The 26,551-nt window shown below is 41.7% G+C and overlaps 2 protein-coding genes across 5 annotated transcripts; both read left to right on the forward strand.

Annotated features, from left to right (window-relative positions):
• Nucleotides 1–6,755: 6,755 nt before the first annotated feature.
• LOC122349207 lies at nt 6,756–16,777 on the forward strand. The gene is made up of 9 exons (XM_043245172.1): nt 6,756–6,985; nt 7,956–8,065; nt 8,592–8,676; nt 9,479–9,674; nt 9,749–9,817; nt 10,784–11,700; nt 13,056–13,822; nt 14,613–14,810; nt 15,047–16,777. The coding sequence occupies exons 1-9, from the start codon at nt 6,873–6,875 to the stop codon at nt 15,289–15,291; spliced, it is 2,700 nt and encodes an 899-aa protein (XP_043101107.1). The 5' UTR covers nt 6,756–6,872; the 3' UTR covers nt 15,292–16,777.
• A 132-nt stretch (nt 16,778–16,909) lies between these two features.
• Nucleotides 16,910–22,494, forward strand: LOC122349215 (C-type lectin galactose-binding isoform-like). 4 transcript variants are annotated; one of them, XM_043245184.1, is made up of 5 exons: nt 16,910–19,205; nt 20,488–20,560; nt 20,642–20,859; nt 21,823–21,908; nt 22,019–22,494. In XM_043245184.1, exons 1-5 carry the CDS (start codon nt 19,172–19,174, stop codon nt 22,154–22,156), a joined length of 549 nt encoding a protein of 182 aa, XP_043101119.1. In that variant the 5' UTR covers nt 16,910–19,171; the 3' UTR covers nt 22,157–22,494. The 4 variants fall into 4 exon arrangements, with proteins under 4 accessions (XP_043101119.1, XP_043101118.1, XP_043101117.1 ...); XM_043245183.1 differs by having other exon boundaries at nt 16,910–20,560; XM_043245182.1 differs by having other exon boundaries at nt 20,488–20,859.
• Nucleotides 22,495–26,551: the final 4,057 nt, after the last annotated feature.

Raw genomic sequence — 26,551 nt, forward strand, 5'->3', positions numbered from 1 at the left:
ATATATATATATATATATATATTTTATATTTATTTATTTTATCTTTTAATTATAATTTAAGTAAATTATTTAGATTTCACCACATTTCTAATATTACAATAAATTACATTATATATATATATATATATATTTATATATAGTTTTACACTATATTATGAAGTAGAAAATTAATAGAATATAAAATATGTGATTTTATTTTCACGCAAATGCAATATTTAAATGACTTTTACGTTTGCTAATAAAATAACAGGCAACAGGACGAGCACTACGTAACGCAAAGCGCACAATAATTAAATTTGAGTAAGAAAATAAATGTTTATTTGTGGTTTAACGTCCTGCCGCCTCTTCCATCGCAGACGTCACCGACGTTTTTGTGTCCGTCTGAAGAGGCGGCGTGACGCGCGGCGCGTAATTGATCTCGTCCGTGACTCAGAGGGTTAATTAGAGGTGTTAGCGGCACACGCTAACCGTAAGCGCGGAGTGGGCGGCCCGACTGACTGACCTTCCTCTAAAGGGCCACTTTTCCTGTAATAACTAATTACAGCCCTCCTCCTCCTCAGAAAGAGCGGGAGAGCTTCCTGTCCCAGCATGCAGCGGGCGGTGAGCGTCTGGTGACCCTGGCCCTGTGCCCCGAGGCCCCGAGCGCGGCCGAGCAGGTGGGTCACGTGCGCTCCGCCCTGCGCCGCTGCATGGAGCTGCTGGAGTGCCTGATCAGCCGAGAGGTGGAGGAGATGGGCGAGGAGATGGAGGGCGAGTACGAGAGCCTGAGGAAGACCGTCAAGGACCGGCTCGGCCATCTGCTCCACAGCACCGGGGCCCTGCTGGAGAACGGGGAAGGGGCCTGTCCGCCGTCCCCGCCGCTGCAGTGCTCCGAGGTAAAGAGCTGGAGAGCGGAGAACAACTAGAGCACTCCCATAATACACCTTTTTTAGTTTTTTAGTATGTGGCGTGTAAAGTTCCGTACGGACTAGTGGTAGAAGCAGGTACTGCAGACACGTTATAAACGTCGGAGAGGGGGCTCGTCTTCGGGCGCAGGTTGCCAGATTGACACTAAAAGAAACGAGCGCACGTGATGATGATGAGTGGGGTTAAATGGGCGGTGCTTTCCGGCTTCTGATTGGGTACACCTGCGGTGGGCGGGGCTTCACAAACCAAAACAGACATCGACGTTCTGGCCCTGAACGCACGCTTTCGCTTATGCTTTTTTTAGAGTGAAAAACATGCAGCACCTTTTTACTACATTACATTTTTCACCACCGTTACTGAATTTCTCAACAGTTGTAAAGGTTTAAGTTTTAATGTAGTCCCACTTCACCTGTGTGCGTCTGTAGATTTAAATTGCGATTAAATCTTTAAAAATGAGTTTGCATCTTCACGCACGGACCCCAGACCTGGCCCTTTATTCTATAGGTTCTCGATTAGCATTTGGCTTTTTTAAAAAGCATTTCATTTATTTGCATTTGTAGAGTTCAGTTACGGTTTATATCTTTAGTTTGTTTTCTTCTTTTCTCTTCTTTTCTTCCGCAGCTCACACAGCCACAGACTTACTTTTATTCTTCCCTGTATTTTGAAGGTGGGGTTTATTGGTGTATTATTTGGCAGATTTATTATTGCATTTTAAATATTTGCTTCTGTAGATTTCAATTAAAATGCATACATATTCAGTTTTATTCTTCACTATATTCTGGAGGTTTGTGGGGTCTGTAGTTTTTATTCCTAAAACATGGTGAACATGTATTTTTCTGTCTGCTAACAGTATGTTATTACTTGCAGCGGTTTCTCTTATTGAACAGCATCTGTGTAGATGTGCGCTGGTTCCTGTCTGAATCGTTCTCGTTGTTGACGATCTGCTCGACAGGAATGTTTCTTTCAGCTAGGTCCGCTCTCTGTATCCCGTTCTCTGTTCTTCTGGTCCGCTGGAGTTGACACAGAAGCAGAGATAAGCGCTTGGACGCTCATCAAACCCGCGCCGCTAAACCCTAAATCCCCGTTCCCTCCAGGAGCCACGGGGCCCCAGCTCACAGGGCCCTTTAAAACACCGCTACACTCCGTGAAAATATTAAGGGTGAAATTAAATAAAAAGCACAGTGAAATACGTGTGTAAATAAAAAAACTAGGCGTGCACTAACGGAAAACATCATGAAATATGAAATACAGCTTAAATTATAATTACAGACATTATGAAGCACACCAACGTATCAGAATAACTCACACTGAAATATGTCTAACGATAAATATAAGTGTAATAAAAAGTTAAAGCGAATAAATTACGCAAAATGTAATTAAACGTGAAACCTTCATGCTTTGATGTAAAAAAATTAAACAATTTTATTTATCATTTATTTTATGATTTTCTGTATATATATATTTCGTATTTTTAATTTAGTTAATTTTTTTTTCTTTAAAACCAATTCGTCTCTGATTAAATGCATTAAACACAAACCGATACATTTATGCAAATATAAAAAAATACCGTAACAATAGTTAAGATTGAACAATTCAAAATGACAATTCAAGGAACGTTTCGTGTGAAAGTAAATGAGTTGATTAGAAGTAACGCAGCTAGAAGCAAACAGCGCTGCAGGTTTCTGTCCCGTGACGTGGTTTGCGGTGGTTTACTGTAACAGCTGCACTGTTTTCAAACCTCTGAACCTCCGTCACACTGCTCGACCGATGGAGGTAAGTTAGCAGCGCTTCTACTTTTAGGCGCTCTGTCCCGCGGATCTCCTACATCAGGATGTGAGGCAGACGCCGACCACAGAACACCAGATCAACGGTTCAGACGTTTGGCTCGTGATCAGAAAGTCTCTTCACGTTGGATCTAGGTGTGTTGGTGTGAAGAGTCTCCTCTATTTCTGTGCTCTATAATGCTCCAAAATGACCACAGAGTGGGAGAGTAAGTGTGTATTTTATCTAGAAGCTCATCGGAAACAGACTGATGAGGACTTTATTTAACTCTGTGCGCGCACACACACACAGACACACAGACACACACACACACACACACACACACACACACACACAGACACACAAACACAGACACACACACACACACACACACACACACACACTCAGACACACAAACACAGACACACACACACACAGAAACACACACACACACTCAGACACACACACTCAGACACACTCAGACACACAGACACACTCAGACACACAGACACACACACACACACAGACACACACTCACACAGACACACACACACAGACACAAACACAGACAGACACACACACACACTGAAGACTCACACACACACAGACACACACACACACAGACAGACACACAGACACAGACAGACACACACTCACACACACAGACAGACACACACACACACACACACACAGACACTCACACACAGACACTCACACACAGACACACTCAGACACACTCACACACACAGACACACACACACACACACACTCACACACAAACACACACACTCACACTCAGACACACAAACACAGACACAAACACAGACAGACACACACACACACTGAAGACTCACACACACAAACACACACACACACACACAGACAGACACACACACAGACACACACACAGACACACACACTCACACACTCACTCACACACACACACTCACACACACTCACTCACACACACACAGACACACACACACACACACACACTCAGACACACACACACAGTGCCCGTCACATTTAGATGTTTCTGAATCAGTATCTCCTCAACAGACTAAACCGTGCTCCTGTACTTCATTCCTGTGGTTTTCAGCATCATTCCTCCAGTCTTCAGTGTCACACGATCTTCAGAAGGATAATAATATACTGAGCAGCAAACATTTCTGATTATTATCAATGATGAAATGAACAAAAACAATAACAGTGATGCATTTCTTTCAGGATTCAGAGATGAATAGAAAGTTTATGTGGAATAGAACTCCTTGGTGATGTTGTGAATGTGTTTGCTCCCGTGTGTTCTTACTGTTTCCACACTGTTACATGTCAGCGTAAAAATACAGTAACAAGCCTTTCTCCCGGTAAGGCATGCATTGAAGGAGGCTGGGTCTTCTCTGATGTGGACTGTCTGTTGTGATTCTCAGGGTCAGGACGAAGTTGAAGGTTCTGATAGTTTTGCTGCTAAACTCTGGACCTACAGGGTTCTGCTGGAGCTCATCCACTGGACTGATTCTGCCTCTCAGACCCTTCACTTATTCCACGCCGAGAAACACGGCCAGCAGCAGCTCCTCTAGACGCCCGGCGCCGAGCTCCTGAACTAAACGCCGCATTCAGTGGAGGACCACGTTTAGTGCAGGACACCAGCGAAGAAGTCAATCTCAATCGCATTCAATATTAATAATCAGAAGCCGTTGTTATAGCTTGGTTACAGAAAAGTGTCTCTCAAGCCTCCGAGCGTGAACGTATTCCAAGAGACGGAGGCTTGCTTTCAGAGAGATGTGCTTTTACACTCCACTGATAAATGATGTGCGGTCACGGTGCTCTGCTGTAGTTCTGATTGGGGAAAAACGCCTTTTGAGCTTCTTTCACTGGAGAACGAGACCAAACACAAGCCGGGCGAGGAGATCTGAGGAGACTCTGTGAGAAAAACAGATCCACGATAAAGCGCTGTGCTCTTGAGTCTAATACGGACCGGACCTCTTCTTCACACACACTTCAGCCTCAGATACGCTCGTGTTAGTTGATTTTAAGCTCCAGGCCTCTCCGTCCAGACCCACGGGGCCATCTGAGGGACTTTCACACGGATCCGGGGCCAAAGCTGGAATCCATCGCCACCGAATCAATTAGATAGACGGCAGAAAACGGTTCACGGTATGCTCTCACCGAGTGATAAACAGCAGTCACTGTTTTATGCCAAAGCTAAAATTTGAACCGTGAGATATAAACCAGCATTATGAGGGTTTGTTTTTAGGAGTGAAAGGTCAGAAGACGTTCTATACGTCGATAGAGAGAATATTATTCTGATTGAAAGCAAAGTCGTTTTCCCCACAATCAGACGAACAAGATCCACGTCAGGTTAGATCTAAAGACGATGGACCAGGTGGAGACACCCTGAAGACCCAGGACACACAGAGCAGTTAGAGAGCCTCTAGTGATCAGACTAAACCTACTAACCTCCTCACTGCACTAACACACCATGTAGCAAACAGACTGTGAATTAAGTCCAGATTTCCTTGTGAACTAAATCAGAATCTAAGGTATTACCGAAGTGTTATTTTTAGTCTGTAGACTGACAACCAAACCTCTGAAGTATTAATGTATTAATGTGTTTATTTCTGAGTGTGTGTGTAACACTGTGACCGTGTCCTCCTAACTCCTCTAACGCTGTGAATCGTTCAAGCACTGATCTGATCCGGAGACATGTTTAAACACACGCTAACGAAGCTTTGCAGCCGAACGCAGCTGATATTCCTCACATTCTCTCTCTTTTGTTATATTATTGATCACAATATCATGTATATGTCTATGTTAATCAATAAAGTAAGAGATGAATCTTAAAGTGTGTTCTCTGTATTATGTACGTATTCTCTGAGGAGTGTGTGTGTGTCTGTGTGTGTGTCTGTGTGTGTGTGTGTGTGTGTGAGTGTGTGTGTGTGTGTGTGTGTGTGTGTGTGTGTGTGTGTGTGTGTGTGTGTGTGTGTGTGTGTGTGTATCTGTGTGTGTGTGAGTGTGTGTGTGTGTGTGTGTCTCTCTGTGTGTGTGTCTGTGTGTGTGTGTGTGTGTGTGTGTGTGTGTGTATCTGTGTGTGTGTGTGTGAGTGTGAGTGTGTGTCTCTGTGTGTGTGTGTCTGTGTGTGTGTGTCTCTGTGTGTGTGTGTGTGTGTGTGTCTGTGTGTGTGTGTGTGTGTGTGTGTGTGTGTGTGTTGTGTGTGTGTGTGTGTGTGTGTGTGTGTGTGTCTGTGTGTGTGTGTGAGTGTGTGTCTCTGTGTGTGTGTGTGTGTGTGTGTGTCTGTGTGTGTGTGTGTGTGTAAATATCTGTGTGTGTGTGTCTGTGTGTGTGTGTCTCTGTGTGTGTGTGTCTGTGTGTGTGTGTCTCTGTGTGTGTGTGTCTGTGTGTGTGTGTCTCTGTGTGTGTGTGTGTTGGAGGGTTTTAATATTCATAAAAAATTTGATATTTAGAGTTTACAGCTCAAGTTAAAATATTAGAATATTAATATTTGAGTTTAACCACAAAGACTGCTGAATTGGATAAAAGTAAATTTTGCATTTGATTTAATGTTTAATATTTAACATATTTGTATTCCACATATACCTTTTGTATGTATATATAAATAATAAATATATATACACAGTATACACAAAAATTTCATATAAAGAAAAACTTACTTTGGATGTGATTGAATGGAATCACAATTAATTAACAGCATATATATATATATATATATATACTAAACTCTAGAAATTGTTACTGATTTTTAGGATTGCTTTTGATTTAAAAAAAAATTGGGTCATTTCAATTCAAGAGTAAATAAAAGTAGGACCTCATAATATAAAATGTTTACATAAATGCATTAGTGCTGCTCAGTATACACAATAATATACCATTAACACACTGAATGCGTAGAAGCACAAACAATAACACAGTAACACTGAGCAAGAATACAGATTTAGAGGTATTGTATTTTATTTCTATTCCATTAGTTGTATATTCAGATGATCAATTTTAAGAGTATTATAAAATAGGAGCCCAGCTCTAGAAAAGAGTAGAAGCCCCTTGACATTTTAAGATACATTTTTTTCAAGGCTTTAATGTTGTAATGTTTTCACGCCGCGGTCAGTGATCGTAATGATAAAGAAAGGATGTGTTTATAGAGAGCGGAGCCGGAGCCCATCTCAGGGCCTGGCCAGTCAGAGCTGCTGCGCATGCGCACCGGAGCAGCGCTAATGGCGGAGAGCGTGCGGTCGCCGTTCGATTACCGGGAGCCCCCGACCCTCGACAGCGACGGAGATGGCAGCAAGCCGCCGCCGCCGCGCGGGTCAGTCACTCTCACCGGGGAACCGGGTCGTGCCGCTTGTTTCGCGGGAGACGCTCGGATTAGCGCGCGTGCTAGCGGTTAGCCGGTCCGGTTCTGTTGTGCTCGCGCACACGCCGCGACGGGACGAAACCCCGCGGCCGTTACACCGAACCCCGAGCTCGCGCGTGTCTGCGCTGTGCGGTGTCGTCGGTTCGCTTTACCGGGACGCGTTAACGTCGGTAGCGGCGGAGACTCGAACGATTAGCAAAACACTGCGCGAGTGCGCGTGCACGAACGCTGCTGCTGCTGCCGAGCGCGCTCGCGCGTGCAGGCAACCGTTACAACAATTCACCATGGCAACCGGATCCGCGGCCCGTCGCGCGATGTTTTTAAGCGAGCGGTGGCGGTTATTTCCGTTAATCGCTGTGTGAAACCGGTTATACTCGGTTTATTTCTGTATTTGATACAATAACTAAACAACAGGTAGAACATAGCATCTGTTTCAAATGTATTAGTAATCACTTCAGTTCGTTTTATTGTTATCGTTGTATGCAGTTCCTTAATTCCGTTAAAACCGATTCACCGATTGTTCTTAAACGGACAGTAACGTGGTTTACAACTAAAATAAACTCGTGAGCGTTGAATAAAAAGCGTCATTAAAGACCAAACATCTCTTGAATGAACATTCTGTTAACGTTATTGGAATTAATGTTTGTTAACTTTAACTTTTCCAGAATGTTCAGAGAGCCTTTACTCTTAATTGATAATTGTTTACTGTTATTTTTTGTTTATTATAAATAGGTTTAGAAACTGATTCCTGAACCTGAGTCATTAGTCTGAATCAGAACTGAATCGACTCGAGTCATTCTTCATTATCACTCAAATCAGACTCAGAATTAGTTTATCACGAGTCGTGTCTGTGCAAGTTGTCCTGTGTGGTTTGTGTTTGTTTGAATCTTATTGTGTGTGTGTGTGTGTGTGTTCTGCACAGGCGAGTGTGTGGCAGGAAGAGGAAGGGGACGCCGGTGAAGGTGTGTGACAGAGCAGCGTATGTGACGGAGGACGAGGAGGAGAGTCTCTCTGAACACAGTTACAGCCCAGGTACTGAAACACATCTACTGCACCCACCCTGATAGCGTTTGATCCAGGAAAGATCTTTGAGTGTAGAAGCTCTTCTGGACTGATTCTGATCAAGTAAAGCTCATATCTCCAGATCAACTGTCACTGTCTTTACTTGATTCTCCATCAATCATTTTCTAGAAGAACCTGATCATCAGGATCTTTTGAGGAGCTTTACTTTGGTGATCTTCACGGACCTCCTAAACATCTCACATCTTCTGAGACTTATTTCTTCAGCTCTCCATCATGTTTGATCAGATTAATCTCTTCTTACTGAGACATATTACCAGACATATAGAGCTGATATGTGTCTATTTATATTACCAGCAGCAGAGTATTTCATACTCATTTAAAAAAAATCCAAAAAGTGTGCTGGATCAGTTATGATACCAAACAAAACAATACGGATCGATTTGTCTGTTTTGTCTACAGGTTCAGTGAACTGTTCAAATTCAGGAACCTGTAAAACTGAGCACTGCTGACTTTGTTGGTTTATTGGTTTGTGTAGGAGATGAACAGTACCCAGAGGGATCTGAAGACCGTCTTCCTCCGCCGGGCAGCCCATACTACCTCACCGACCCGTCACAGCTCTGGTACATTAACACTCGAGTCATCATTCTGAACACAAGAGAGATTTTTTTTCTTGCAATTATTAGTTTGTCGTGCAATTGTACGTTTTTTTTGCAATTCTGACTTTTCTTGTAATTGTTAGTTTGTCGCGCAATTCACGTTTTTTCGTAATATTGTCTCCTCTTGCAATTGAGCGTTCGCAGAGAGCTTGATTGACAGGTGATCTGACCAATCAGAACATGTATATTATGCTATCCGCCATCTACAGCCGGTCTCTATAGAGATCCATCTGAAAATGGGGTAAAAAGGTTGATTGAACCGAAGCTTTTTCAATATAACTAATAAAAATGTGCAGCGGTTCAATCTGTGCTGTTCCTGACTGTCACAGTAAAAGTAATAAGATGGAAATCCTTTAAAGTACAGAAAAAACCTGTCCGGTGCTGAATGCATTGATTTCAGCGCAGTGTTAAACAGTAAAATAAACTCTTTATCATTCTGTTTTCATCCCTTTGCCTTAATCACAAATCAGAAGAGTAGATTAACTCGACTGAAATATAATACATTCTTATGTTCATTCATTTTCATTTTGTGCTTTATTTAAATATGAAAAGAAGACTGTTCTTGTCATTTTCAGTTTAGTCTACATCTAGCATTTCTGGCTTTGTTCCTGCGATTCTAGGATCACATCTCTAAAGACTTTCTCCCTCAGGATCTCAAATCTCAGAATTGTTTTTTTCTTCTATTCTTTGGTGGAAATGAGCTTCCACGGCCCTGAGGTGTGTGTGTGTGTGTGTGTGTGTGTGTGTGTGTGTGTGTGTCTTGCAGTGTGCCAGAGCTGGCTGAAGAGGGCGCTAGCGGGGTCCGCGGCCCCGTGCTGTTCCACCCCCCGCCCAACTGCAGGATTAGAGAGGTGCATTGTGGGAGTCAGGTCCGGCTCGTCGTCATAGCCATTCGAGACATTGCCAAAGGCGAGGAGATCACCGTGGACTACAGCCTGACCGACTGGGGAGACAATGCCATGGTGAGTGATCAGAACGCCCCGAAACACACTGCATCAGCGGGATCACTAAACTACTCTGTCCTGTTCAATCACAGGGCTTTCATACGTCGGTGTCCCCACGCGGGTTTGAATGTGGATTCAACCCAGAGAGCAACATCAAGAAGGTGATTAATAAAACACACACACACACACACACACACTGTACATTGGCTGTCTCAAACTGAGTAAATATGATTTATGTGACCCATGAAGATATTTTGTGCATTTCCTACGGGGAATATATCAAAACCTCTTTTTTGTTTAGTAATATGCATTAATATTTGGACAACTTAATTAATTAACTTAATTAACTGCATCCTTAGATTCCAGATTTTCAAATAGTTGTGTCTCTGTCAAATACTGTCCTATTCTAAAACAAAACATGCATCAATTGAAATATTACTAATTCAGCTTACAGGTGACGTATGAATCTCAGTTTCTTAAAAGTGACCCTAGTGACTGGTTTTGTGATCACGTGACTTACTCTGAAGGTGACCTAAACACTCAACACTGATGAGCATCACACGCATTTAAACCAAACTGTAGTCTATGTGAATAAAAAAATAAGCAAGGAAAGTGACCAAAAAGAGTTTTATTATCTGAGGATGGAAAATAAATTGCAAAATATGCTACAGTAAATAAAAAAATATCACAAATTAGATACATGTTGATATTTATTAGACTTTTTCCAGCTATCAACCATTTTCTCAAATGTGTAATAAATGCTGTTGTCAACAAAAGTAGATGGAGAAAATAAAAGTGATATATATATATATATATATATATATATATATATATATATATATATATATATATATTTTTTTAAATATATTTATCATCATAAAAGCAGGGTTCTTAAACATTGTAGTTTAAAACTAAAATATTATAGTTTTTTTTTTTGTCACGTGAAACTAAACTTATATAAAGTTATAATAAATGAACAACAGAAAATAAACACCTGCTTGTCATTTTTTTTTTATTTGCTATGATGTGTTATCATTAATTAAAACTAACACCATAAAAACATTATCTGAGAAGATTTCCTCAGTCGTAGTCACGTTGAAGGCTCACAGCCGGTTGTTTCTCCGCAGGAGGAGGAGCCGGGTTCACTCCCTCTGTCTCTCACCGTTTCTGACTACCTCACTCCGTCATGGTCTCTGTCTCCCTCGTCCTCTCCGCTGTCTCACTCCGAGGCCAGCGACTCTGACCGAGAGGAGGAGGAAGAGGAGGAGGAGGACGACGACGATGACGACGACGACGAGGAGGATCTGGAGGACCTGCGGGGCCGCATGATGAGGCGCCGCAAGAAACGCAAAACTACAGCCACTGTCAAGAAGAAAGCCCCGCCCGCCCCTGTCCTTCGCATGCCCCGCCCCTCCTCACCGCCGCCGCCCTTCCAGCAACCTCTAGCCACGCCCACCACCAACATAAACAATAATATAAACATAAACATCGGCGCGAGCGGCACTCTCTCCCGCAGACAGCACTGCCCGTACTGCGGGCGGCACTTCCGCTCCCTCGCTAGGCACCTGGAGAAACACCACGAGCAGCAGCCCGAGGTCCGAGCCGCCATGGAGCTCTCGCACCTCCCCAATCAAGACTCCTCCTCTCACTCCTTCTCCTCTCCTGCTCAGCCCTCAGCCGCCCTGGGAGCCACCTCCCTGTTCTCCCGTGAGCGAGACGCTTTGTCTTCGCCTCCTAAAACGGGAGGCGTCTCTTTCTCGCTCTCGCTGTCTCCGCCCCCTGCCCCCAACTCCTCAAAGAAGAGCTCGGCCATGATAGTGACGCCTAGAAAGGGCACTAAGAAGAGCCCCGCCGTCTCGCCCAACCCTCCCGCCCGGAGAGGACGGCCGCCAAAGAAGGAGAAAGAACAGCAGCTGAAGAAGCAGGAGGAGGCGGAGCGAGCGAAAGAGGAGGCGCCTCCCACGCCTGGGAAACAAGAGGAGGAGGAAGAGTTTGACACGAGAGAAGAAGCGAGCACGGAGGAGAAGAACGGGGAGATGGCCAGGTGAGTGTGTCTGAGGTTCAGCTCGAGTTTCTTAGTTCAGAGGTCTGGTGGCTCGTGGAGATAAATGGCACGCTTGTTCTGAGATAAACTGAGAATAGGCCTGCGTCAATTATGGAAATAGTTTAAAGGGATAGTTCACCAAAAAGGAAAATTCTGTCATTAATACTCACCCTCATGTTCCAAACCCGTAAGACCTTTGTTCATCTTCTCATCTCAAATGAAGATGCTCTTGATAAAATACAGCTCTGTAAAACATTTGATATCAAGGATTCATACGTAATGTTAAGCTATGAGAGTAATGTTTGTGTGCAAAGAAACCAAAACGAACAACTCTATAAGGACTTTAAAGACCTACAGGTTTGGAGTGACATTAGGGTGAGTAACTAATGACAGAAATTTCATGTTTGGGTGAACGATCCCTTTGAGTCACTCATAGCAGGCCGTTTATTCAACCGTCAGACATCATCTCGAACTCTTCTGAGAATTGCTGTTGTTGAGGAAAAGAAAACATTCATAGTAAAATAAAAAGATAAAATAATAATAAAGCAAATTATAATATATTTTCAATTTGCAGTTTTATCAGGAAATTGTCAGACAAATTGTATCAAAAGTACTGTAGTATTTAATGTAGAAAATAAGAATGGAAACACTTGAGGGATCACAGGTCATTAATCTCTTATCATTGTGACCGTCCCTCATGTTGTCTAGCTTTTCTAAATGCTATTAGGGCTGGCTGAAATGTTCTGGGATGTACTCATGTGCATCTTGTCAGTAAAGCCGGTTCTTTGATTAGCGGTAAATCTTCATCAGCTGTTTTGAAAAGAAGCGGCAGTTAATACACAGAGCCATAGATCACTGCCGAGCTACACAACACTCAAGAGGAGTATATGGGCCAGCCCTAGACGCTGCTGTGCTCATGGTGTTACCCAGTGGTCGTATAGAGCCCAAACATAATCTTTTGGGATACCAACTTCAAATTTGGAAAATATCTCGGTTAAACATATGTATATATAATGTAAAAAAAAAAATAGTATCCAATACTGTACATGTAAAGGTAAACTTTTTAAACTCTACTTTCTTTTTTAAATGCCTTTACTTCAGTAAAATATTCTGCTGTGAGACTGATCTTAGTTCTGTATTTTGTTGTAACAAGTGAATTAATCACCAAAAATAAAAATTTGACTGTGTTCTACTCACCCTCAAACATCCTAGGTGTATATGACTGTATTCTTTTAGATGAATCTAATTGGTGTTGTCCACTCTGATTGGATTCGTCCACACCTAGGCTGTCTGGAGGGTGAGTAAAGCAGCGCTGCAGTGCTGATGTTCAGGGTGTGTGTGTGTGTCTCCTGCAGCTCCGGACGCTCTCACATGCCTCCTCTTCTGTCGTCGCTCTCCACCCTGGTGATGTTCCTCCGCCGGCAGCAGCACTCCTCCTTCCTGTCGCTGTCCCGCTCTCCCCCCTCGGCCGAGGCCTGGCGCCTGCTCTGCCACTCCAGCCTGGCTCTGCTGATCCTGTATAACCGGCACCGTGAGTGTGAGGTGGCCAAGCTGACGGTGCAGGACTACCGGAGCCGCGCGTCCTGCGCCTCCTCCTGCGACGCCGCCCTGTCTCCCTTCGAGCGCGCCGTCCTCGGCCAGCTCCCGCGGGTCAGCGTGCTGGGCAAACGCGGCCGGCTCCAGCCGCTCATCCTGCCGCCGCACTCCGAGGCCTGCCTGGACCTGCTGCTGAAGACGTCTGCGGACGTGGGCGTGGACCCCCAGAGCCCGTACGTGTTCTCCCGGCCGTATCACTCCCCGGCCACGCCGCTGCGCGGGACCGACCTGCTGCGGAGCCTGGCGCGCACCAGCGGAGCGAAGAACCCCACGACGCTGACCGCTCCTCGCGCGCGCCGGCAGGTGGCCATCCTCACCCAGCTGCTGCTGCTGGACGAGGGCGAGCGCGCCGCCAAGCGCCTGGAGGACTTCCTGCAGAGGGAGTATCACGTGACCCAGAGCTGCGCCCGCATCGGCCAGGACCCGGCGCTGATGAACCGTGTGGGGAGGGTGGTGCTCTACGGAGAGAGAGAGGGAGTGCTCTTCAGAGGAATGAGCCTGCAGCACATCTGCCTGGAGCTGGACGGTACCGCATCTCCTCAACTCTAATCCAGGCTTCAGAAATCCTTCTAATATACTGATGTACTGCTCAAGAAACATTTCTGATTATTATCAGGGGTGAAAAAAAGTGAAAAAGTGATGCATTATATTTTTCAGGATTCGCAGATCAAAGTAATACATGTTTTTACAGTAACTTTGGATTACTGTATATGATTGTTATAAAAATATTCATTAATTGTAATGTTTTTTTTAAAAACTCACTTATTCAGAACTTCTCAGGATTTACAGATATTTGAAATAGAAATCTAGCATTATAAATGCCTTGAGTAATTATCATTAATAATGTTATTAATAGTATGTGAGCAGTAAATCAGTATAATATTCTGATCTCTGAAGATCACGTGATACTGAGGACTGGAGGAATGATGCTGATGATTCAGCTTTACACTTAAACACATTCACAGAGAAAACAACTGCTTTACACTAATAATATTTCACAGTTTTTACTGTATTTTTGATGAAAGCCTTGGTGAGCAGGAGACACAAACATTAAAAGAAGTCTTATTCATTAAATAACATGCAGCTTTTTAACTCTTTTGTTGACAAGTTTAGTTTTTTTGTTTTTACCCAAATTTGATGGCCTTCAGAATATTATGCTATGATATATGAACATATTATTTTATATCCTAATTCATCCCGATCAGATTCAAGAGTCCAAACACAATCTATATTGACACCAAACATGATCTATATATGTGATCTATATTGTCTCTGAATCTTAGGTTTATGTAAAATGTTTGTTGTTGTTGTGACAGTGATGTCGGGGAACTCTGCCGACTCTTTCTCAGAGGACTCTGATGGAGAGGTCAGTAAGAGTAAAGAGCGAGCCGATGCTGGGAAGAAGGAAGGCTCGAGTAATCGAGCTCCACGGCCGAAGAAGAGCAGCAGCGCTCGTCAGTCCACGAGCTCGTCGTCAGCGGCACACAAGAGACGTAGCGCTCAGGTCAAGTCAGGTCTGTTCAGTGCGGCTAGCGGCTAATACAGTAACAAGATGACCACAGCAAGAAGAGGAAAACCTCTCTGAAATTAGTTAGAAGTTTAGCAGTTTGTAGCCATTAGTGAATCAGGTGGTCAGCGCTTTTTTTCATGTAATTGTTGAGCCATGTATGCTAGGTCTGTGTTTCCATGGCTAGTGTTGTTAATGGTGTGTGTGTGTGTGTGTGTGTGTGTGTGTGTGTGTGTGTGTGTGGAAAGCGTGGCGTGCTGAAGCGGCCGTGGTCTGAGGCGGAGCGGGTGGCGGTGGAGACACACCTGAAGAGGAACATCATGGAGCTGCGTGTTCCTGCGAAAGCGGACTGTGAGCGATGCCTGCAGCTCTGTCCTCTGCTGGTCAGTAACCAGAGAGACTGGAGAGCCATCAAGTTCTACTGCCACAACCGCATCCAGCTGCTGAAGAAACAGGGACGTCGAGACGGGACCACGACCACCTGCTGACCACAGTAACACACACACACACACACAGACAGACGAGACCATGACCGTCTGCTGACCACAGTAACACACACACACACACAGACGAGACCATGACCGTCTGCTGACCACAGTAACACACATACACACGCACACACACACAGACGAGACCATGACCGTCTGATGACCACAGTAACACACACACACACACACACAGACAGACAGGACCACAACCGTCTGCTGAACACAGGTACACACACACTCACTCACACACACACAGACGAGACCATGACCGTCTGCTGACCACAGTAACACACACACACACACACTCACACACAGACAGGACCACAACCGTCTGCTGAACACAGGTGTACACACACACACACACACAGATGACAGAACGGTGTAGTATTTTGTTTAATAACTGTTCTTCTAAGCTAGCACGCTGTGCAATCGCACACACACTTCCCACATTCCCCCGTGTGTGTGTTTCTCTGTCGATCTGAGGAACAGACTCAGAAGCCCAGCGGTCTGGACCGAAGCAGGTTCAGTGACGTTGCGGCGTGACTCTCTCTCTCTCTCTCTGGACTGTTTTTACGCGACTGCCGTCTCTTGATTGGCCGTGATGGGTCTGGAGCTGGAGCAGTGTGGGATTATTTGGGACCAGCGTTTCTTTCTGAGCTCAAGGTCGGTCTTACCTCACGTGATTCTGTCTGACAGATGTCTCTGCAGATCAGGGTCAGTCTCACAAACATGTCCAGGTCATAATAGAACAAAGTGGAAATCATATTTTACATAAAGATAATAAAGAGTCATCTTTAGGATGATACAGAAAACAAAACCTAATTTCTGGACCTTTACCTTTGATTTGATTTTCATTCAGTAGTGCTTCTCTTTACTGTAACACTTTGACTTTATTTACAGAAGCAGAATAAAATACAGCAAATAAAACCCCAGTGTATAAATACAAGTAGTTCTTAAATAGCATGAAAATGACGGCCTGGACATGTTTGTAAGTTGACCTGGCTGTATTTTGAAGTATTGTTTGCCTTAACGTCTGTTGTGTTCTTGGTTTTATATTGATCTCGTCCGGCTGCAGCCGATATTAAACCCGGTCCCATTCACTCGTTTCTATGCATCATCAGTCAGTCGCGTTTCATTCCGTTGGACTTTATTTTGCTCATCTGTGCCAACCCGAACACGAATGCGTGGTGTTTGTGGTGAAATCTCTCTCCTGTACAGTCGTCTGATCTCTGATCTGTGTACAGTGACGTATCGTAACATATTAGCCATTAGAGTGTTTCACTGCGTGATGATGTACATTCTGTAAATATGACTTATATGAAAGTACTACGATTTAAAGTTGTTTTCTTAATGCTGTTGTAAAGGTATATCAGATTTTAGAGAGACAATATCTTGACAAATACAGAGCTTAATGTCACACTGCAAAGAAAAAACCATTGAATTTCAGACTGTCATGTCTTTTTATTAAATTACAAACACATGGAAACATCAGTCTTTTCTGTGTCTTTTATGATTTATATTTCTTACTAAATGCAAGCTCACATGCTGCAGGATAGTAAATGTTATCAGTCATGACCAGTGCTAAATATTTAGCTTTTTTCATCAGAATGGTATTTTGGTTTTTGTCGCTTGTAATCTAACACATACACGCAACTATACATAAATATAGCATGGTAAATAAAGGACGTGGTTTGAAAAGGTTAAAAGGTCCTGAAAAATAGTCAGACTTGCACTGATTGCAGTCAGATATGAGCACATCAGAATGAGAAGGTGTCTGGTGCTGAGTCCAAACAAGATCTCGCTGAAAGCTCATTTCTTTTGTAATATCAACCTTTGGAACGTAACTTTCTCCAGTTTTAGAGTAAAGCATGTTTAACACTTCAGCGATGGATGGAACAAACAATATAACGCATATCAATATTTTCATAATATATCAAGACAAGTGAGATTTCCTCTGATGAACACTAGATGGAGGCACAGAATAGCTTGACGTCAGTGTTTGAGCGTCGAGTGAACTGTCATGTTCAGTAGACAAACTCCTCTATAGACTTAGCAGGCTCAGTCCCACAATGCAACGCTCCATTTCCACTGATGAATGAACCGGATGAACGCTGGTCACTTGATCAATGAAATAAGATGCACCACCATTGTAGGATTTCAAGGTCCTCAGATGAAAGCACTTCATGCGGTTCTTCCCGTTCCTGCTCTGTTATGAGGATCATTGATCATCCTGTTACTGTGATGAGGATGTGTTAGCAAGTAACTGTAACTGACTTGCTTGGAGCTTTTCAAATATTTATCTTAAAAATTAATTACTGAAAATAAGCCAAGAAGAGAAATAACATGAAATAGTAGAGCTGCTTTGATAATACTAATTTGTTGATGTTAGGTGATTTTTCTTTTATTTAGCCCGTCTTGAAGTGTATCAGATTAATATAATGCAGATTATCAAACTTTGTGTGCAAATCCCAGTCTGCTGCCTGTAGGACACAAGTCATGTTCATATCTGTGATATTGTGCTTCTATGTAGTTCAAGTTCATCTCTCATAGGTCCTTGAGTCTAATGTTGAGGGCTTCTCCTGGACGTCCACCTTAAACAAACTCACCGGTTTGTAGCTTGCTAGTAATCCTGAGCAGCTTGATTAGCTGGTTCAGGGGGGTTTGGAGCTATAGTTTGCAGGACAGTGTCCCTTGAGGAGCAGGGCTGAGAACCTCTTTACAGCGTTCTTTCAGCTTCACATCATGATCCACCTGCTAGTCAAATACATTCTATCAGCGGTTCTCAAGTTAAAAGTGTTTTTTACGAGCGGGAAACTCAAAATCTTCAGTGGACACAGCCAAAGACTGAAGAGATGCAGCATGAAGCTGCTGAAATGAATAAAATGTTTAATAAAATGAGTTACATATACAAAATGTTATTACTGTATAATTATTCAGTTTACATCACATTAAGTGATCCTCATTTTAATGAGGAATATTATAAAGAAGAACAATTCCGTTTAATTCAAGTTTACTTGTATAGCGTTTATCACAATGCAAAGTGTCAGTGTTTATCAGCGGTGTCTGAAGTCGATGTCCACACAGCACAAATGTTTTATGTTTTAGCGTCCCGTGCAGGCTTGGTTTGAGCTCAGGGTTAATACTGTGGAGGGAAACGGGTTGTTTACTTCCTATATTGAAGGTGTCTTTGACTGAAGATAAATGCTACACTGCATTGGATGTGGAGCTGTGTTTTCAGCCTTCATCCTGGAGCTGGTGAGTGGAAAATTAGATTGCCTTGTTTCAGTCCTGTTTGTTTGAAAAGAAAAACCTGACGTCATCTTCACTGGCCGCTTTGACTAGTCAAGCATCCGGAACTCCAAATCTAAATACAGAGCATAATGCAAACGAGATCTTGTTGCCTCAGAATATCCTTCGTATTCAAAGTGATTAACTCATGGAAAATAAATCCTACAAGAAATGATACTGAATTACTTGGGTTTGGTTTAAAGATGTGGAGTAACCCTGACTTACTGCTAAAGGTGCTGATATTTTAAGTACCATACCGTAGCGTTGATTACAGAGCTACTAATTAAATTATCAATCGCCACGTGATTGTGTTTGTTTTCCAGCTGTGATCATTTTTTCAACTTTATCAGGTTTTTGTGCAGGCATTTCTAAAAGCAGGTAAACCCGTCAGTTTTTCTCCATGCTGATTATCATGTTACCGGTGTGTTTGGTGATGATTTATTGCTCTTGCAGATGCTGTGAAACTACAAGCTCATCTGTTGCCATTAAATGGAAATCTCTTGACTCTCTTTGAATGTTATTTTCTATGTAAAATATATGGGAAAGTGGCGAGATCACCCACAATCATTTCTCTGAAAGAGCAGTTGGAGTCATGAGGATTGGTTTGGTCTTTGTGCTGGTATCAGGTGAGTTATATCGCTCTTCCAAAATTATCAGTTTCCACCATTTTTTTTTTTTTTTTTTTTTTTAAATGGGTCTTATGTATAAATATGATGTTGAAGAGATTAATGGGTTTTCACATCGATTCCTCTGATGTTGGTAAAGTGCTTTCCTGAATTATTCGGTTCAAACCTTTCAAGCTTTATTTTATAATAAAGTTAAGTTCGGTTGTAATTCTTTAAGCTGTCCAAAGAAACCGTAGATTGAAGAACGATTCAAGAAAAGCTCTCAGAACGGAGCACACTAACACATGAGCTGTTCGCATGAACACTTGTCATTTGTCTTTTTTTGTTTAATAAACTGGCAATTCTCAGAAGAAAAGTGAATAGTGATATAAACTGCAGGTGCAAGAAAAAAAGAATTGTAAGAGAAGTCACAGCTAGCTCTTTTTTTGTGTCCTGTCGTGTGAAAAAAAACCCCAAGCAAAATCAGAATTATGAGTAAAAAGGTCTGTTAGTATCTCTCTAAAAAAAGCCTCTAGAAGTTCCTTCTGAACTTGTGAGAAAACCAGCTGAAGGCATTTTAGATGTGATCGTATTATAATAAAATTGCTCTTTTTGCTCATTATGTACTTACTGTACTAAAAATGATTCTTTGGCAGGGTCATGAACCCCAGATTACTTTTACTGAGACTTCAGCAGGTGTTTGTGTTAAAGGTCATAGAAGACGATGTTAGCGTCCACTAAGGCCCCAGGATACTTCAATATTGAATCAAAAGAACGATGTTCAGACTAAATATGTTTGATAAGAGTCCTGGCCGGGACACATCTGAAGTCTAATACTCAGTTCTAGTCCTAGCGTCACCAGCTGATCGTAGGAAGTTTGGCTCATTTGAATGACTTTCACACTCAAGTGCGAAGGCCCTTTCATCGCTGCTTGCAGCTTTAATCTTGTTTTTTTGTTTTTTTCTTATCCTGTATTTAGTCAGCACTTGCAGTACACTTGAACTCATCTTTCACACTCAAGTGTACTCCAAGTGATGACTGAATACATTTAATTAAATACAGAAATAGTTTTTTAAAAGCGTTTTAGTTAATATTAGTGTCCCAAAATGGCACAGTTGAGTACACTTAGATGATCTTACGTTAATCTTTAAAAGCACTTTTAACTACAAAATTAGTGTGAAAATAAAGCATGTTAAGTGCATTATGGAGGTGTACGTCTTTCGCCTGGGATGGTTGTTTTTCCACTTTTATCTTTGTCAGATCGTTCTGAATGTTTATAATGGACCGTTGTGTTTCTCCACAGCTCTGAGCTCCGGAGTGAACTCTTATAAGTTTATCTACGTGTCTGAGAAAATGAACTGGACGGACGCTCAGAGGTACTGCAGAGAGCATCACACCGATCTCGCCACCTTAAATGACCAGGTGGACATCAACATAGTGTTGAAATCTCTACCCAGTGATTTTGGCAATTTAATGTGGATTGGACTCTATCGGACGGATGAGTATATTCCCTGGGTCTGGGTCTGGTCCGATGGGAGCGAATCCTTCTCCATCCCGTGGGATACTTCACAACCAAACAATGTCGGTGGTCACCAGTACTGTGTGTGCATGTCTTCTAAGGGATACTGGAGCGATTACTGGTGCACAGATAACCTACCTTTTATTTGCTACTCTGGTGAGTTGAGAGACGCAGCTACAGGACAAAGGCAAAGTTTCATTTAACCTGAAAACAAATCTTGTTACTTGTCTCATCGTTTAAATGAATAAATTCTTTTTGCGGTTGAGACACAGATGTTTGTGTTGATTTCATACAATAACTAGCAAGTACGAAGAACTTTTCACACCAGAAGAGTGTCGAAACAACATTTGTTGCGTGAATTTTTTTATTTGGTTCTATGGAAAGTAACAAATTCAAAGCTTCTTGCCATTATTGGGTGGATACAAAATCCCTTGTTCATTATGGTTTTATTATAATAAAAATTAAAGTGTGGTTTTGTATTTACTACAATTGGTTTAACCAGTTTTACTACAATTTCTGTAGTTATTCTTTGGTTAAAACCATGGTCAATCTGTGATTACCAAGGTTTAAATACGTTTTATTTACGCATCACAAAGATTGATCTTGGGATATTAACAAATGTCCATGCATGGCCCAAAAAAACACCCTTTGAAACACTACTTTTTAATAAAACCAGTTTGATTATTTTCACAATTAGTCTTGTGATGTTTAAAAAAATGATAAAAACAAATACAAATGGTTAATAATAGAGGTGTAACAGTATTAGTTCATTGTAAAAACATTTTTTCAGTTCAATTGTACATGTTTTAAAAATATGGCTAGATATGGAACAAGCAATATTCAGTTGAAATGTATGAGATGGAAACGTGTTGGATGATAAATATAACGCTGCTCGTGTGTTTGAGAACACGTTCACTTTATTAGCACTATTGCGGAAATCCGATGTTTAATTTCTGTATGATTGATGATAATTCAGATTTACTCAATGTTAAAACTAATTCAAGTGGATGGACAATACATTTATCAGTGGAGTGTATTTATATGAGGACATGCAGGGATGCTTCAGTATAAGTATATATACCTTTTTTCCTCACTGAGCACTTCATGTGTCTCTTACAGAGAAAAAGACACAGATTGTGAGACTGGAGGTAAAATCAAGCCAAAATGTGAATGATCCTGCAGTGAAGAGTGAGATTATGGCAAAGGTGAGTTTAAACTGCTGTCATATATTATATATATATATATATATATATATAACGATATTGGTAAACTTAACAAGAGTATTGAGAAATAAATGTGTGTTTCTTTCCTTCAGATAGAGCAGATACTGAAGGACAATGGTGTGACGAATACAAAGCCCTCGTGGATGACGTTTTCTGGTGAAAATGTCTTTCACAACATGTGGTATCAGAAGAGAAATGCTTCTAAAGCGCACTGCAGCGTGAAACCATGAATGGGTTATCTCATATTTTGTTAGATGCTCTCATAAAATATGGCTCTCTGAGATACGGGTATATTTTGCCATGTCACACCACAGCACAGTTTAATTTTTGTTTGACGGCTACCCATCTGTATTTCTGTACTGTTTAGCTCTTTTTGTGTTTTATGCAAAAATACAATTATTTGGAGATCTTAACTAAGATTAAAAAAATTGAATCGTCCTTACATCTTATGCTTGCTGTCATTTTAGCCACATTTTAAGGCTTCTTTTACATTGTTAGAGTTGCTTCTTGAGTGTTGGAGGTGTGTAAAGTTCTAAGCTGAAAATTTAATAAAAAATAAATGTCAACTGGATAACTAGTCGAGTGTGCTTTATTGTCAATTCTTCCACACGTACAGCACATGCATACAGAATTGAAATTGCGTTGCTCTCAGACCCTAGATGAACAGTATAGAGTATAAATGGATGGAAGGAAGTTCATGAATCGGAAGGAAGGAATCTGGAATCTGAATATATCCACTGTCTTCACAGTACTGTTCATGATGGTGACTGGGGAAGAGCAGGGAGGTTCCTCCTGAAGTCCACCATCATCTCCACTGTTTAGACTTCTTTGAGCTCCAGGTTGTTGAGACTGCATAGACAGCCAGCTCTTTACCCTTCTGGCTGTAAGCAGACTTACAAATGAGTGTGGCTTCTGCAAATTTGGACAGAGCTCCACTCTGCGCTCTTGACAAGTGTGGTGTCATCATGGACTCGTCTGCAAACTTCAAGAGCTGGAAAGAGGGGTCACAGAGATGGGCACGGAGCGCTTTAATTAAATGGGGCTGGAGTAGTTATGGAATGATGGTGTTAATATCAGAGCTGAAGTCTACAATTAGGATCCTCACATAAGTTCCTGGGCTGTCTAGATGTTGCAGAACATAATGCAGTCCCACATTACCTACATCAGTGATCGTCAAATCTGGACCTTGAGATCCAAATTCCAGTTTAGCTTTGACCCTAATCAAACACACCTGAGCATGCTAATCAGTGTCTTCGGGATAGTTAGAAAATCACAGGTAGGTGAGTTTTATCAGGATTGGCGCTAAACTCTGCAGTGCATTGGACCTCCAGGGTAAGATCTGAGGTACCCTGGCCTACCTCATACGCAGACCTGTTTGCTCTTTCCAGTAGAGGTGAATAGTACAATGTTTAATGACGAGAGTGACCAATTTCTTATGAAAATGCAGAGACGGTCTCCGTAATCAATTCAACGTTAAATCACTAGAAGTTAAGTGTCCCCAACCAAGTAAGCCAGAGGCGACAGCGGCAAGGAAACAAAACCCCATCCGTACAGAATGGAGAAAAAAAAAACCTTGGGAGAAACCAGACTCAGTTGGGGTCAGTTCTCCTCTGACCGGACGCCCAGCACTTAACTTCCAGTTCAATTTTAAACGCAGCTGTGTCAGATAGTGGAAATGACTTAGTGTGAGTGTGTGTGTGTGTGTGTGTGTGTGTGTGTGTGTGTGTGTGTGTGTGTGTGTGTGCATCAGGATCTGGTGATCTGTCGATGGGCTCATCTAGGTTTTCTGGTCTCTGATGAACATAATCTCTGGGTGCTGATCCACCATCTAGTCTGGATACAAACTGTGAAAACAGATTGAGAAAGAGACAGGACTAATATTAGCGTAGATGCCATTCTTTTTACGATGTCACAAGTACATCGTATTTTAGGAGTAGTGTTCCCGGTTGCAGCCTAAAAATCCTTTTTAAATAATAAAAAGTGTGTTATGTGTAGGCTAAGTTAAAAAGATGTGTCTTTAATCTAGATTTAAACTGGCAGAGTGTGTCTGCTTCCCGAACAGAGTTAGGAGATTGTTCCAGAGTTTAGGTGCTAGATAGGAAAATGATCTGCCGCCCGCAGTTGATTTTGATATTCTAGGTATTATCAAATGGCCAGAGTTTTGAGAACGCAGCGGACGTGCAGGACTATAATGTGATAAGAGCTCGCTCAAGTATTGAGGAGCTAAACCATTCAGGGCTTTATAGGTAATTAATAAGATTTTAAAATCTATCTGATGTTTGATAGGAGCCAGTGCAGTGTTGACAGAACCGGGCTAATATGATCATACTTCCTAGTTCTAGTAAGGACTCTGGCTGCTGTGTTTTGGACTAGCTGAAGTTTGTTTATTAAGCGTGCAGAACAACCACCCAATAAAGCATTACAATAATCTAACCTCGAGGTCATAAACACATGAATTAATATTTCTGCATTAGAGGTTGAAAGCATAGGTCGTAATTTAGATATATTTTTAAGATGGAAAAACACAGTTTTACAGATGCTAGAAACATGATTTTCAAAGGAAAGATTATGGTCAAACAGCACACCTAGGTTCCTAACTGATGATGAAGAATTAACAGAGCAGCCATCAAGTGTTAGACTGTATTCTAGATTATTATATGTGGGGTTTTTAGGTCCAATTATTAGCACCTCTGTTTTTTCAGAATTTAGCATTAGGAAGTTACTCATCATCCAGCTTTTTATATCGACTATGCATTCTGTTAGATTCTCAATTTGGTGTGTATCACCAGGCTGCGCTGAAATATAGAGCTGAGTATCATCAGCATAGCAGTGAAAGCTAACACCATGACTCCTGATAATATCTCCCAGAGGTAACATGTACAGGTTGAAAAGTAACGGTCCTAGCACTGAGCCTTGAGGAACTCCATATTTCACTTTTGATCGATATGATACCTCCTCATTTAATGCCACAAACTGATAGCGGTCAGATAGATATGATGTAAACCATGCTAAGACGCTTCCTCTAATACCAACATGGTTTTCTAGTCTATCCAAGAGAATGTTGTGATCGATAGTATCGAATGCTGCGCTAAGATCTAATAGCACTAATAACGAGATAAAACCACGATCAGATGATAGAAGCAGGTCATTAGTAACTCTAATGAGAGCAGTCTCAGTACTATGGTACGGTCTAAAACCTGATTGGAAATCCTCACAGACACCATTTTTTCTAAAAAGGAATACAGTTGTGAGGATACTACCTTTCTAGTATCTTTGACAGAAAAGGGAGATTAGAGATTAGTCTGTAATTTACTTAAAGTAATTTAATTAAAGTCTTTGGGATCAAGATGTGGTTTCTTAATAAGAGGCTTAACTACAGCCAGTTTAAAGGTTTTGGGAACATATCCTAATGACAATGATAAATTAATAATGTTCAAAATAGGATCTATGACTTCTGGAAGCAAATCTTTTAATAGTTTAGATGGAATAGGGTCTAACATACATGTTGCTGGTTTAGATGATTTAACAAGTTTGTTCAAGTCTTCTTCTCCTATAATAGAGAAAGAGTGTAATTTTTCCTCAGGAGATCTAAAGCTCATTATCTGATGTGAAACTGTAGTTGACGGCTGCATAGTTACAATTTTATCTCTGATGGTATCAATCTTAGAAGTAAAGAAATTCATGAACTCATTGCAGCTATACTCTTGAGGAATATTAGCACCTGTTGACGTTTTATTTTTTTGTTAATTTAGTTACTGTACTGAATAAATACCGGTGGTTGTGTTTGTTTTCTTCTAAAAGGGATGAAAAATAATCAGATCTTGCAAATTTTTATGCTTTTCTGTATGACAGGATACTCTCCCGCCAGGCAATACGAAATACTTCTAATTTAGTTTTTCTCCACCTGCGCTCCATTTTCCGGGCTGCTCTCTTTAGGGTGCGTGTGTTGTCATTATACCATGGAGTCAGATTGTTTTCTTTTATCTTTTTTAAGTGTAAAGGAGCAACTGTATCTAAAGTGCTAGAAAAAAGAGAGTGCATAGTTTCTGTTACATCATCAAGTTTTTGCGTCGTATTGGATGAGCTAAGGAATTGAGATAAGTCAGGAAGGTTATTTAGAAAGCTTTCTTTTGTGGTGGAAGTGATGGTTCTACCATACTTGTAATAAGGTGCAGAGTTTACAGGTTTAACTATACAGAGTTCACACAAGACTAGATAGTCTTTAAGAAACAGCTGAAAACTCACATCTTTCAGCAATACCTGACCTCATCATAAAAAAAAAAAAAAATTTTACTCTCACTTCTCCTCCCCCTTGTTTATTCCTTCCCTTCTGGCATGTACTAATTTGAACACTCCCTGTGACTGGGTGTTATAAGCACTTACTCTGTCTGTCTCTCAAAAAAATTAATCGCTGTTGTACTCTCAATTGTAAGTCGCTTTGGATAAAAGCGTCTGCAAAATGACTAAATGTAAATGTAGATAGTGATCTGAAATGTCATCACTTTGCTGCAGTACTTCAACCATTTTAACATCCATTCCATGTGACAGTATTAGATCTAGAGTATGATTTCTACAATGAGTAGGTCCAGAGACGTGTTGTCTAACCCCAACGGAGTTCAGAATGT

The sequence above is a fragment of the Puntigrus tetrazona genome, chromosome 7 (assembly GCF_018831695.1).
Source record: "Puntigrus tetrazona isolate hp1 chromosome 7, ASM1883169v1, whole genome shotgun sequence".
NCBI lineage: Eukaryota > Metazoa > Chordata > Actinopteri > Cypriniformes > Cyprinidae > Puntigrus > Puntigrus tetrazona.

Coding starts and splice junctions, on each gene's coding strand:
- LOC122349207 (XM_043245172.1), top strand. CDS start 6,873: ATGCGCACCGGAGCAGCGCTAATGGCGGAGAGCGTGCGGTCGCCGTTC. Junction 8,066..8,591: donor TGAACACAGTTACAGCCCAG/GTACTGAAACAC, acceptor TGGTTTGTGTAG/GAGATGAACAGTACCCAGAG. Junction 9,675..9,748: donor ACTGGGGAGACAATGCCATG/GTGAGTGATCAG, acceptor GTTCAATCACAG/GGCTTTCATACGTCGGTGTC.
- LOC122349215 (XM_043245181.1), top strand. CDS start 20,388: ATGGAGGTGTACGTCTTTCGCCTGGGATGGTTGTTTTTCCACTTTTAT. Junction 20,860..21,822: donor ACCTTTTATTTGCTACTCTG/GTGAGTTGAGAG, acceptor TGTCTCTTACAG/AGAAAAAGACACAGATTGTG. Junction 21,909..22,018: donor AGAGTGAGATTATGGCAAAG/GTGAGTTTAAAC, acceptor TCTTTCCTTCAG/ATAGAGCAGATACTGAAGGA.